Source organism: Dromiciops gliroides, chromosome 4, assembly GCF_019393635.1.
Source record: "Dromiciops gliroides isolate mDroGli1 chromosome 4, mDroGli1.pri, whole genome shotgun sequence".
NCBI lineage: Eukaryota > Metazoa > Chordata > Mammalia > Microbiotheria > Microbiotheriidae > Dromiciops > Dromiciops gliroides.
In genome coordinates this window covers 376,386,208-376,399,000 of record NC_057864.1, presented here as the reverse complement: position 1 = coordinate 376,399,000, position 12,793 = coordinate 376,386,208, and the positions used below count along the sequence as shown (strand labels likewise).

Below are 12,793 nucleotides of genomic sequence, written 5' to 3'. Positions count from 1 at the left end.
TTTGAGCCAAGTTTTCCCAAGTCTCCCAGGTATCTCATGTACCACCCTGCATTTTGTAATTAATTTCCCCTTTGGACCATAGCTAGTACCAGAAAAGTCATATAGCTTTCCAGATCTGATCATTTTCAGTAATAAACATCCAGAGATTTTTCTTAATTACTTTTGGCTGTTTTTATATCTGAGTGTGTATTCCATTGTACTTGAGTATATATTGGATCTGGTTTTTAATTATGAATTAGAGATACAATTTTTAAGTAATAAAAGCTGTCAGATATAAAGCTAATTTAATGTTTTTGTAGTGTCACTCTAGTCTTTTAAAGCATATAGTAGAATAATATGCTTAATGTGATTAAATACAGCACAAAATTTTAGTATTGTTTAAAATGTATAAATATTAATACATTTTAAATTTAGTTGAAAACATTCCCCAAGTTTATATTAATCCAGGGGCAGCTAGGTGGCGCAGTGGATAGAGAACTGGCCCTGGATTCAGGAGGACCTGAGTTCAAATGTGGCCTCAGACCCTTGACACTTACTAGCAGTGTGACCCTGGGCAAGTCACTTAACCCCAATTGCCTCACTAAAAAAAAACCCAACTCCCCCCCCAAAACAAGTTTATATTAATCCAAAAACTCACATTAGCTGAACCATGTGAAGCCTTTTAAGACTCACCCACATGAAGAACATGTTTAAGAAAAAGAGGGACTATTTTTCTTTATTTTACTCTCAGCAGTGGCAGTTAATCATCAGAAAAATTAGTGAGTTTATTCTATGAATTAGAGATAGTATAGAATATAAAGAAACAACAAAAACTATAAATATTAAGAGTGTTGTAGTGTTTCATGTTAATTCTCATTTGAAAGGCATCAGTTAATTGGTTCCCTTCTCTATGAGAATCATGCTATAAAGCTCAAATGCTCACTTCAGAGATATTCTCTCAGATTTCCAAAATTTTTTGGCAATAAATGGTGGCAGTTATAATGACCTTCATGCCATGATACTGAATGAAGAATGATAGTATCACACCATTAGTTTTCATGGCATTAAATTCATAAATTTGAAATAATGGATGGAGAACCATAAGTGATTTTTTTCAGTGGCTAAAGAGAACATGAAGACTAAAATTTGAAGGACTTAAACATCTACTAAGGATTTATAAAAAGTGAAATAAAAAGCATTGAAGCTGGGGTTTTTTCCTCAGCTTTTCTATGGGGTAAAATCTGTATTTTTTGTATTGAATTTTAAAAAAACAATATATAGCATTTAAGATTTATAAAGCAGTTTATCTCAAAACAGATCTGGAGGCTAGGTAGTGCAAGTACTATTATTCCTCTTCACGGATGAGGAAAATAAAGCCCTGAGAGATTGATTCACTCCTCTGAATCACAGTCTGAACTTAGAACTCCTGATTCCAAACTTAATGCTCTGTCTTCTGTGCCACATTTTCATTGCTTCATTATTAAGACGAGCTGCTGGTAGCAGTACAGAAAGAGCACTGACTGGAGCTAATTCCATCTCTTTAATTGGCTTCAGTTTTCTTATCTGTAAAAGGAAGGGATTTGGAGTACATGGCCTCTGAGATCTTCTGATTCTAAATCTGTGGTCCTTAATATTCCTTAATGAGACTGAATAATTTTATTCATTAAAAACCTATTATTGGGGGGCAGCTTGATGGCGCAGTGGATAGAGCACCGGCCCTGGATTCAGGAGGACCTGAGTTCAAATACAGCCTCAGACACTTGACACTTAGTAACTGTGTCACCCTGGGCAAGTCATTTAACCCTCATTGCCCTGCAAAAAACAAAAACAAAAACAAAAACAAACCCAAAAACTATTATTGGGTCTTTAGTCTTGACAACTATTTGTCCTTCGTTCTAATACTAGAAGTTCATAGTCACATATGCTTTAGAGTTACAAAGGTTTTTTTTTTTTAAACATAAATCTTTTTGCTTTATCCTCACAACCTAAAAAACTAGGTGTTATTCATTATTGTGCTATTTTAGATGTGAAAACTGAGGTGGAGGCATTTAAGTAACTTAACCAAAGTCAAAACAGTGAAACCAGGACTCAGACTTACATCTTCTAAGACTAGTATTTGTTTTACTCCCTCATGTGGCCAAATTATATTGCTATTGGGTGATTTAAGAAACAGTTACATTAGTGTAAGCAACTTTAATATTAAGGACTTTTATTGATCAACCATAGTGTATAAAGGTCAAAATTATTTACATAGAAATATGTAGGAATGAAAAGAAGAGTAAGACAGTCTAATCAATCAACAAACTTTATTAAGTACCTACTATATATCCAGCCCTGTGCTAAGTGCTGGAGATACAAAGACAAAAATGAAAAGTCCCTGCCCTGAAGGAGCTTACAGCCTAAAACTTAAGCTATTAATGTAACCTTTAGATAAAAATCCCTTAAATCAAATGTGGTTTATTGTTCATTTCATCTGTGTCCATACAGTGAATATCAGTGACTAATTTAATATCCCCAACAGATTTTATTAGTAATAGTAAAAAGCAAAACTGTGAAGATTTCCTGGTAAAAATTCTACTTCTATATGAGAGAAAAATTGTTTAGGGGAAGGGAGTTCTAAATTTTGCTCCCCCCACCCCCAGGTAATTTCTAACAGTTTAACCTAGGATATAGAACCTTAGACTTGGAATAGACTAGAAATATGTTTATATAACATTTTATTTCTTCATATTATCTCAAGTTGTGTACTTCTGAAGTAGTAGGGAAATGTTTGAGGCACAAAAATTTCATTCTGAAGCACACATCTCCCTTTGTGATTATGGAGTAGATGTATATGTATGTTGACATTGGTGTGTATATATTGCATTTATGTTGGTTTCTCCCTCTCCCTCCATTTCAAGGGTTAGTTTTCCATCTACCCCTCCACTCAAAAAAATGTCTTGGGTTTACATAGTTACCTGTAGAAGTTGCTATAAAAACTAAATTTTATATTGATAGTATTAATGTTATTTTCCCATACGAAGATTCTTATTTATATTTTCACTAAATTCTTCTCCAAAATAGCCTTTTTCATTTTGACATTTTACCTGCCATACATACTAAAGTTGACCCATCATTCCACTGATTTACATAGAGGTATAACTTTTTTCAATGTACCTCTTCTAGAAGAGTAATTTTTTTGTATTGAAAGATATCATTTGTAATACATACTATGATGCTTGATTTGCTCTCATTGTGGCCGCATTCTAATTTTTCTAGCATGAATGGGAATGCCTGATTGGAAGTTCTGTCTTGTTATCTGGCATGGCCATGTTCTGTAGTGCTGATTGCAGGGGTTGACTTGCTACAAATTGACAAAACCTCAATATGTATTCAAGAATTCTTTGCATTATGTCTCAATTATATATAATTAAATATCTATACATTTGTATTAAATATATGCACATACATAATAGAATCATATTTCAGGGATTGCACTGCTAAGTCACACTAGAATAATATTTTCAACTAAGAACTTAATACTGAGAGCTTCATTAGATTCTTCACCAGCAATATTTTGAACAGCTTTTAGTTATTTTTCTAGTTAATTCTCTTAAAGGAGATTTTTTTCCTAAACTCCTGAGAATTACATTCAAGATAGGTCACCACTTAACACTTTCCAAACATTTTGTTGTACTTTTCTGACCTTCAAATTTATCAGTCTTTATAAATTTTCCATAAAGTTCAAAATAGATTGTATACCTCTGGTCATATTAAAGTGGTACACACATTGAGGATAGGAAAGTAATTGGAACATGTGAATGAAAAATAAATAATATTATGGTATTTTATCCTGAGTCAGGCCTATGACAATAACTTGCAGTGCAACTCCTGAATTACTTTGCTAAATCTTCTCCAGTGATCTTTTACTCCATCTTTCTCATCATGCTGACTTGTCTCTCCTCTGTCTGTTCAGCAGTGGGAGACATTTAGTGAACGCTCTTCAAGCTCACAAACTCTGACCCAATTTGATTCTAACATTGCACCAGCTGATCCTGTAAGTCAATCACTTAGCTTGCTTGTTTGAAATTAATTTTATTAACCCTGAATTTCCATTCATTGTTTTGGTCTTTTTTTTTTTTAAAGCTGTTATGCATGGTTCAGTGGAGTGCTTAAATGGGAATGGTGGCAGGCTCTGGTTTTTTGTTTTTTGTTTTTTAATTTTTATGTGCTTACATAACGGGGGAAAACCATTTTTGCCATTCTATGTATTGTCAAGTCTTCTTAACATTAGGGGCAAATACATTCTTTTCAAATCTGTATGGTGGTTGTCACATCTAAAGAAATGATCTGTGGCAGCTAAATTAGCTAATTGATTCCAAGTTTTCATTGGCTAATTCATTGTTTTATTGACCATATACAAGTATTACTGCATTGTTATAACTATTTTATTTGTATGCTTTACACATTATATAAATGCTTATGCATCTGGAAATATTTATGCACTGTCATTGTTTAACACTACAAATGGTGTGGCTTTGGGCTTATTTGGTCTGGGTTCTTTGCTGTGTTAAGTTCTGTTGAGGGTTTTTTTTAAATTCAGCATTATGTATATGTTGGTCTATGAGTCTCATATAGCTGAAACTGTGTTTTGTCTGTGGTTTACTGTGTTGCCTTAAGGAAAGCTACAAAGTTTATATCCTAGTTTGACAGATTCAAAATTTAGCTTGAAAGAGGTTAACTTTCTATATATCTAAACCTCCCCCAAATTATTTTAAAACTTTAACATTTAGCTATTCTTCAGTTATTTCTGTTCACTACTTGACTTTTTCTTCCCTGTGTTGTCATTGAAAGGGAGGGATGTGCTAAAGCATTTTCTTAAAAAGAAAAAGAAGGGTAAGTAGAAAGGGAAGGAGGAAAGTATGAAGAGAGATAGGAATGGGGAAATTGGATTAAAGAAGATTTGGAAAAAGTGACATAATGTAATCATCTCTTATGTTTTTGATCACTGATAACTAGCATTTCTTCACTACAGACAGGTTTCTTTCCCCTGTGTATTTTATTATTTTGTTTTGTTTTGGTTTGGTTTATTTTTGGTTTTTTGTGAGGCATTTGGGTTAAGTGACTTGCCCAGGGTCACACAGCTCGTAAGTGTTAAGTGTCTGAGGTCAGATTTGAACTCAGGTCCTCCTGATTCCAGGGCCGGTGCTCTATCCACTGTGACACTTAGCTGCCCCTCCCCTGTGTATTTTAGATAAGTGGTGTGAAAAGGCAGCTACACCTCATTCCATGAATACTTGTAATGAATGGAACTTGTTTGCTTAAAAGGTTTTTTTAAAATATATTACATAGGGGCGGCTAGGTGGCGCAGTGGATAAAGCACCGGCCCTGGAGTCAGGAGTACCTGAGTTCAAATCCGGCCTCAGACACTTAACACTTACTAGCTGTGTGACTCTGGGCAAGTCACTTAACCCCAATTGCCTCACTAAAAAAAAAAAATATATATATATATATATATATATATTACATAGGATTAGAGATGTAGAGCTGGAAGAGACTTTAACATTTCATCTAGTCTGACCCCTTTGTTTTACAAGAAACTACATTTCAGAGAGGCTAAGTGACTTGTCCATGGTCTTAGAGTAGAAATTGTCCAAGCTGGGATTTGATCTCATGTTCCTTGAGTTCAAATTTAGTGCTCTTTCCATTGTACCATATAATTTTTGTATTTGATTATAATGTTTAGGGTGCTGCATCTTAAAGTAGTATGGACATCATGTTTGAAATTTTACAAGTCTTTTATCAGTCTGTCCTTGGTTATTCTGGGGACAAATTAATCAGATTAACCATTCTTTTTCCTTCTTAATGTCAGACTGTTAAACTTTTCAGTGTTCATTCACATCCCTGCCAAATAGTGAGCAAAAGAAACAGAAAGGAATGAAATGAAAGGAAATTGAAAACTAGCTGATTTTACTAATTGTTAGGTTTAGTAAACATTTCCTGGGGAAGGTTTAGCATTTTTGTGAATTTAAATTTTGATATTCCCTGCCTCTTATTGACACAATTTAGTTTTATTGCAAATATTTAATGAAAATGCATTATTGGCAGGAGAGGTTCAATTATCAATGGGGGAAAAAAATCCCTTCACAAAATAGGGAGCTAATTGGATTTTGAAGATTATCACCTTGTTTCCTTGGGCTTTTGTGAGACCCAACAAGAATGTTATACCGGACAACCTGGGATTTCAGTGTTGTGGAATAAGTGCTTCAGTTTCTCTGTTGTAGCTTTAGTTTTAGCAGTTACTCCTATTAAGCTTAATTATTTGTATAGGAAAGATTTGGGGTGCCAGCTTTTAATAGATATGGGGAAAACCTTCATTTTTTTCCCCTCACTCCAGGATTGAGGGTTGTTTTTTTCTGAGATACTTTTTTATCTACTCATACCATCATGGTGACAGGAAGCTCTAAGGAAATGATAATGGTTTCACAGTATATAGCCATACAGTTTTTAGACTCAGTCCTTGAAAAGCTACCTGGCCACTTAACTGAGAAGACCTCAGACATCAGAAGCACTTCATGAGGATCCCACCATTGGACAATATTGGTTGCCAAAACTTGGGAGATATATTACCTTGTGATCATATTTGGCTCAAGCATACAATGAGGGAAAACATCACCAGGAAGTTCCTATTAACTTTCATTATATTCGGTAATTCTACTCAGTTAACTTTAATTGTCTTCTGTAGGCAAGAGCTGTTTTAGGTACTTTATTGTTTATTGAGTTATAAAGATGAATGACACATCTTTTCCCTCAAGGAGTTTGCAATCTGTTAGGAGAATTATTTTCCATCTTTAGGTAAATATAATAGCAATAATACCAAGAATGCATAAAACTATGACACTTTAGAAAATTGAGAGATCACCTCTCCCTGGTTGAGTGGGTAAATATAGAGAAGTTAGCATTTTAGCTCAGCCTTGAATGTGAAGTAGCCTCTGTAGGTGGAAATAGAGGGGGTAACATTTTAGTGATGGGGAAAAACCTGAACAATTGACATAAATCTGGGAAAGTACAGGCTGTGGTTCACTAATAGCTATGTAGAACAAGTGAAAGTAGTATAAGATAAGCCTAGAGAGGGGCGGCTAGGTGGCACAGTGGATAGAGCACCGGCCCTGGATTCAGGAGTACCTGAGTTCAAATCCGGCCTCAGACACTTAACACTTACTAGCTGTGTGACCCTGGGCAAGTCACTTAACCCCAATTGCCTCACTAAAAAAAAAAAAAAAAAGATAAGCCTAGAGAAGGGTGGATTGGAAGCAGATTGAAAAGGTCCTTAAATATCAGGCTAAGAAGAGACAACTGGGAATCATGGAAGCTTTTGAGCAGGAAAGTGACAAGATTAGGCCTTAGGCAGATAAGTCTTGCATTGACTTGTAGGCTCAAGTTTCTGAGAATTAGTGGGTATGATTGCTGAGCCACTGTCAGTAATCTTTAAAAGGTTATGAAGAAAGGAGAGTATTGTCTCAATTTTCAGAAAAGTGAAGAGAATGAAATGAACAATGCAGAAAATAGGCCAGTGAGTTAAATTTCACTCAAGTGTATTACTAAAGTGATGGTTAATGACATCTTGAAAAGAAAGAATTGGTATGGCTTCATCAAAAATGAATCAAGTAAATTTAAATGAACAGAACCAGGAAAATAATATATGCAGTGACCATGAGAATATAAAGGAAAACAGCACTGAGAACAGAAGTCTTACCAATGCAGTAATCAGTTGTGACTTTAGACAACTTTTGGTGGGAAAAAAAAATTGCTTTCTTCTTTTGGCAAAGGAGCGGTAGGCTGTTTGGCATAGAATGAGGCTTACATTGTTGGATGTGGCCAGTGTGTTGATTTGATTTATTTACTTTGTTATAAGGGAGAGCTTTGTGGGTCAAGGGAAGCCGCCAAAAAAAAAAAAAAAAGACATGTTTAAAGACAGGCTCAATAGGTTATGCTAGATAAAACCTGTTTCTTTTTTTGACTGGGTTACTAGATTTGTAGATTAGGAGAATGATGAGGACATGGTTTACCTAGATGTTGGCAAATCATCTGACAGTCACATGCTGTTATTTTAGACAAGATAAAGAAATGTGAGGTGAGGGGGCGGCTAGGTGGCGCAGTGGATAAAGCACCAGCCCTGGATTCAGGAGGACCTGAGTTCAAATCTGACCTCAGACACTTGACACTTACTAGCTGTGTGACCCTGGGCAAGTGACTTAACCCCCATTCCCCTGGGGGGGGGGGGACAAGAAATGTGAGGTGGATGCAAATATATTTGGGTGTGTTTGAAACTGATTAAGTTGCCAGACCCAACCAGTAAGATATTTATTAATGGTCTGTTGTCAGCTTAGTGGGTATCTGGTGTAGTACCACAGGGATCTCTGCTTGGCCCTATGCTGTTTAACATTTTTGTTAGTAATTTGGATAAAAGTATACATGCATGCTTATCACATTTGCAGATGGCACAAAGCTAGGAGAGAACAACAGAAACCCAAAAAGATTTTGAAAGGGTAGAGTAGAACAACAGCAACAAAGAATGTAATTATAAGTAATGTAGAATCTTGTACTTGAGTTTAAAAAAATCATCACCACAAGTACAGTATGGAATGGGTGTGGCCAGATAGCATTTCATCTGAAAATGTTCTGGAGTTTTAATTGATTATAAATTCAGTAGTGTCATATGGCAGCCAGAAAAAATGTTAATTTAGCCTTTGGCTAAGAGGCACAGTGTCCAAAATAGGACTGTACCCTGCCCTGGTCTAAGCACATCTGGAATATAGTGTCTACTGCTGGGTGACATACATCAGGACACTCTTAAGCCGGAGAGTATCCACAAGAAGACAACCAAGATGACAGTAGGATTCAAGGTTATGCCATTTGGAGGTTCATGTGAAGTAGTTGGAGTTCTTTAGTGTGAGGAAGAGAAGACTGAGGGGACACACACTAGTTATTTTCGAGCTTTTGAAGAGCTATCAGTTGTAAGAAGGATTAGATTTGTTCTGTTTACCCCCCTCCCCCCCCCCCCCGAAAATAGAGCTAGGAATGGTGGATAAAAGTTAAAAAGAAGCAAATTCAAGCTTGATATGAGAAAAAACTTCTAGCAATTAGAGCTATCTTATACTGGAGTTGCTGAGTGGATTCTTCACTGGAGACTTCATGATCACTGGGAGATGTTGAAGGTATTCTTGTTCAGGCATGGGTTAGAATAGATTCTCACCAATCCCTTGTAATTCTTAAATTCTGTCACTGTGAAGTTACATTACAGATGAACTGATTAAAGAGGCCATTCCTAAGTAAGAGATAATGAGTACATGAATTCTGGAGTTGGGGCTCTGGGAGTGTATGAGGAAGGATTCAGAGGGAAGTAGTATTGTGCAAGTATACTTGATAGGGCTTGGTAATTGGACATGAGATATGGGGAGCTAATGAGGAATAGTCAGATTTTGCATCTAGTTAACTAGAGAATGGTGGAGGATTAGCAGGTGTTAAATACTAGGGTGACATTCAGGTAGCAGATGGTAGCAAGGACTAGAGCTCAGGAAAAGTCTGGAGATACATACTTAGGAATTACCAGCATAAAGGCAAATAGAGTAGAGAAAAATCACCAAAGGTACAGAAAGAAAGAGATCAAGGAGAGAGGGCATTATACCTGTGTTGAGGGAAAGAGAAGAGCAGACTGTGAAGGAGACAAAAGAATAAAAAAAGTAGGAAGAGAACCAGAAAAATGTATTGTCACAGAAACTAAGGAAGGAAAGGATATCAAGAGATGGGATATAACTGTCAAATAGCAGTTGACAAAATTAAGGACTGAGAATAGGCTATTGGATTTGGTCACTAGTGACTTCTGAGAATTTCAGTAAAGTGGTGGGAACAAAAGACACGTTTTTAAAGGGTTTAGTGAATAGATAGAGAGGAAGTAGAGGTTGTGGTTTTATGTTCTTTGCCTTTGAAGTGGAGGAGAGATGATATATATTAAGGAGATAGGATCAAAAGTAATGTTTTCAGAATGTGTGAAGACTTGAATTTGCTTGTTGTACAGAAGCCAGTGGAGAGTGAGAGATTGAAATTGCAGAGGAATCTTGCAGCACATTTGGGGAGAAAGGAAGTGGAAATAGGATTGAAGATTTAGGCAGAAGAATTAAGAAATTAAGAGGAATTAAGGTCTGTCTTCTGAGATTGGAGGAGAGATTAATTGAAGGCATAAAGAAGGGGAATGGAGTGGACAGTGCTACTTGAGACTTTATTCATAGTTAATAAATAGGAGTGTAGATAGTCTGACAAAAGAATGAGAAGTTGGGGATTTAAAGAGAGTGGACAAGGTTTGGAAATTATTCTGGATAATCTTATAGGACATTAATAGAATTAAAAGATTGCTATATAGCAGAGTACCAGGTGAGATGATGTAGCACTAATTTTTAATGGAGCCAAATGGCTCAACTTCATGATATTCTTCAGTAATTCTCAGTTACCCAGGAGAGGAAAAATCAGGTGGTGAGCATCAGGGTGTTAGGAATTAGGTTTTTTTTTTTTTTTAAAGATATCTCGGGGCAGCTAGGTGGCACAGTGGATAGAGCACAGGCCTTGGAGTCAGGAGTACCTGAGTTCAAATTCGGCCTCAGACACTTAACACTTACTAGCTGTGTGACCCTGGGCAAGTCACTTAACCCCAATTGCCTCACTAAAAAAAAAAAAAAAAGATATCTCAGAAGGTTCAGGGAAAGGATTTGAGGTGTGGGGAAATAGCAGGTTCCAGGAGTAAGGTAAGAGATACCATTGGAGCTAAGGTAGATTGTAGTTGAAAAAGATAATTAAGTTTGAGACCTTGGAGGTGGATTGCTCCTTGCAAGTAGGGATTGTTTTCTTTTGTTGAGTTTGCATCCCCAGTGCCCAGCACAGTGCCTAATACATAGTTTGTATTTAATAAATGCTTATTGATAGATTGATTGTAAATGATGAGGTCCAGTTACAGCCACACCTACCAGGTGCCTTAAGTATTATAAATGGTAGGAATCAGCCTGTAGCCACCTTAGTGGGTGTCTTAACTACATGTCACCATGTACTCCATGAGGTAAGAGATTACTGGAATTAGGGTAGATGCTTAATTAATATTTATTGACTGTCAAGGAAACCAATATATTAGAAAATTTATCAATCTGTGTTTGTAATGAAGCTTTATTGATTTGACCAGGGAGTTAGGAAGAGGAATGAGCCTTTTAGGCTCTAGATGATACCAGTGAATTTATTTTGTTAATAGAGAAGTTGGGTTGTCATACATATGCTTACTTATCTATCTCAATAGCTACCTCAATGAGAGAGAATTTAGAAGTGGAAATGGAGCAGTAGGCAGGGTCTGGAGTCAGCAAGTGCCCTTTTCATAGCATTCTTGTACATTGTAGCAAAGTCAAAAATACGGGCATGGGTTACTTAATGCAGGTATCTCCAGTGAGTCAGTTAGCCAATCAGTGGAACACAAAATGTTTGATGCTGGAATGCTGCCATGAAATCAGACCACTAAGAGAGCCCCAGGAAACTGGTATTACTTTCTTAGTAATTGCCATGATTCTGTCCTAATCCTAGAGACTTTATATATTTCTTTTTCCTTTTCTATAGAAAAACATTCTGTCAATGCTAAATAGTAATGTTAAGTCTGGTAAGCATGAGGATTTAAAAATTGATTTTAATGGATATAAAAGTGATTAAATTTCTCTTATAATATGTTAACTTAAAAATTGTAAGTAGAGCTTAACATTTAAATCATCAGTATATTACTTCTTAAGGTGGGATGTGTGAATGCTTTTGTTAAAATTCAAGAAAGGAAAGCAATATATATTAATTTTTCCCTCATGTTTCTGAGACCTTCCACATTGAATTAATTCCTTCCATATGTCTGGGGGTTTTTTTGGGGTTTTTTCCCCAAAATAAATTCTGTTGTGGGGTAGAATGACAGTGACTGCCCTCAAAGGACTTAAACTGTGATTGGAGAGATGAGAATCATATGAAACATTTAGAGAACAATACAAGTTAGGATGTGATAAAATATTAAATTGAATGTCATCAGGTGCTCAGATATGTGGCATAGATAGTAATGCTGAAGTAGTCAGAAAGGTCAGAAGAAAACATTTTTAGAATTATGAGGTTCATCCAGTGCTTACTCTTCTTGCCCCTTCCTCCATATTTGTATGGTTTTCTTCTCCCACACACACTCCATTTATGAAAAAAAATAGCAAATTCCTCCTCCTTTGTTCTTCCTTTCTACATTAGTATAAAATAAACTTTCTTGGTGCTTGAATGGCTGTGTTCTAGCTGCTTGCAGTATTTTTTCTTTGACATGGAAGTCTAGATTTTTTTGGCGATAGCATTCCTGGGACTTCTGATTGGCATTCCTTTCAGGAGGTGACTGATGTATGTTTATATCTTCACGTGTCTTTCTGACCCTAATGGATTTGAGCAGTTTTCCTTCTCTTCATCAGCAAGCCCTTAAACCTTTAGTATGTGCCAGGTGCTGTTCTAAGACCTAGAGATACACAGAAAGGCAAAAACAGTCTCTACCCTCAGGAGACTCATATTTTAATGGGAGAGACAACACTGCAAACTACTATATAAATACAAGATACTATACAGTGTAAAAGGGAGAGATTCTTGGAAGGCATCAGAATTGATTGTGCAAGGAAAGACCTCCTGAAATTGGTGGGTTTAAGCTGGGTTTTTAAGAAAGGCAGGGAAGCCAAGGGATCCTAGTAGTGAGGAAGGCATCCTAGGCATGGGTGACAACCAGTGAAAAGCCCCAGAGCCAAGA

General features: G+C 36.3%; 1 protein-coding gene across 5 annotated transcripts in view; it reads left to right on the top strand.

The window, feature by feature from the left end:
* The window catches only part of REPS1 (RALBP1 associated Eps domain containing 1), a 100,021-nt gene that overhangs the window by 58,629 nt on the left and 28,599 nt on the right, over window positions 1-12,793 (top strand). For 4 of the 5 annotated variants that reach the window (XM_043962742.1, XM_043962741.1, XM_043962740.1 and 1 more), the window contains one exon: window positions 3,935-4,015. The exons of the other annotated variant lie outside the window; for it this stretch is intronic. In XM_043962742.1, the coding sequence (XP_043818677.1) occupies window positions 3,935-4,015 (81 nt within the window). The remainder of the gene's footprint in view (window positions 1-3,934; window positions 4,016-12,793) is intronic. 5 annotated transcript variants of the gene reach the window in all.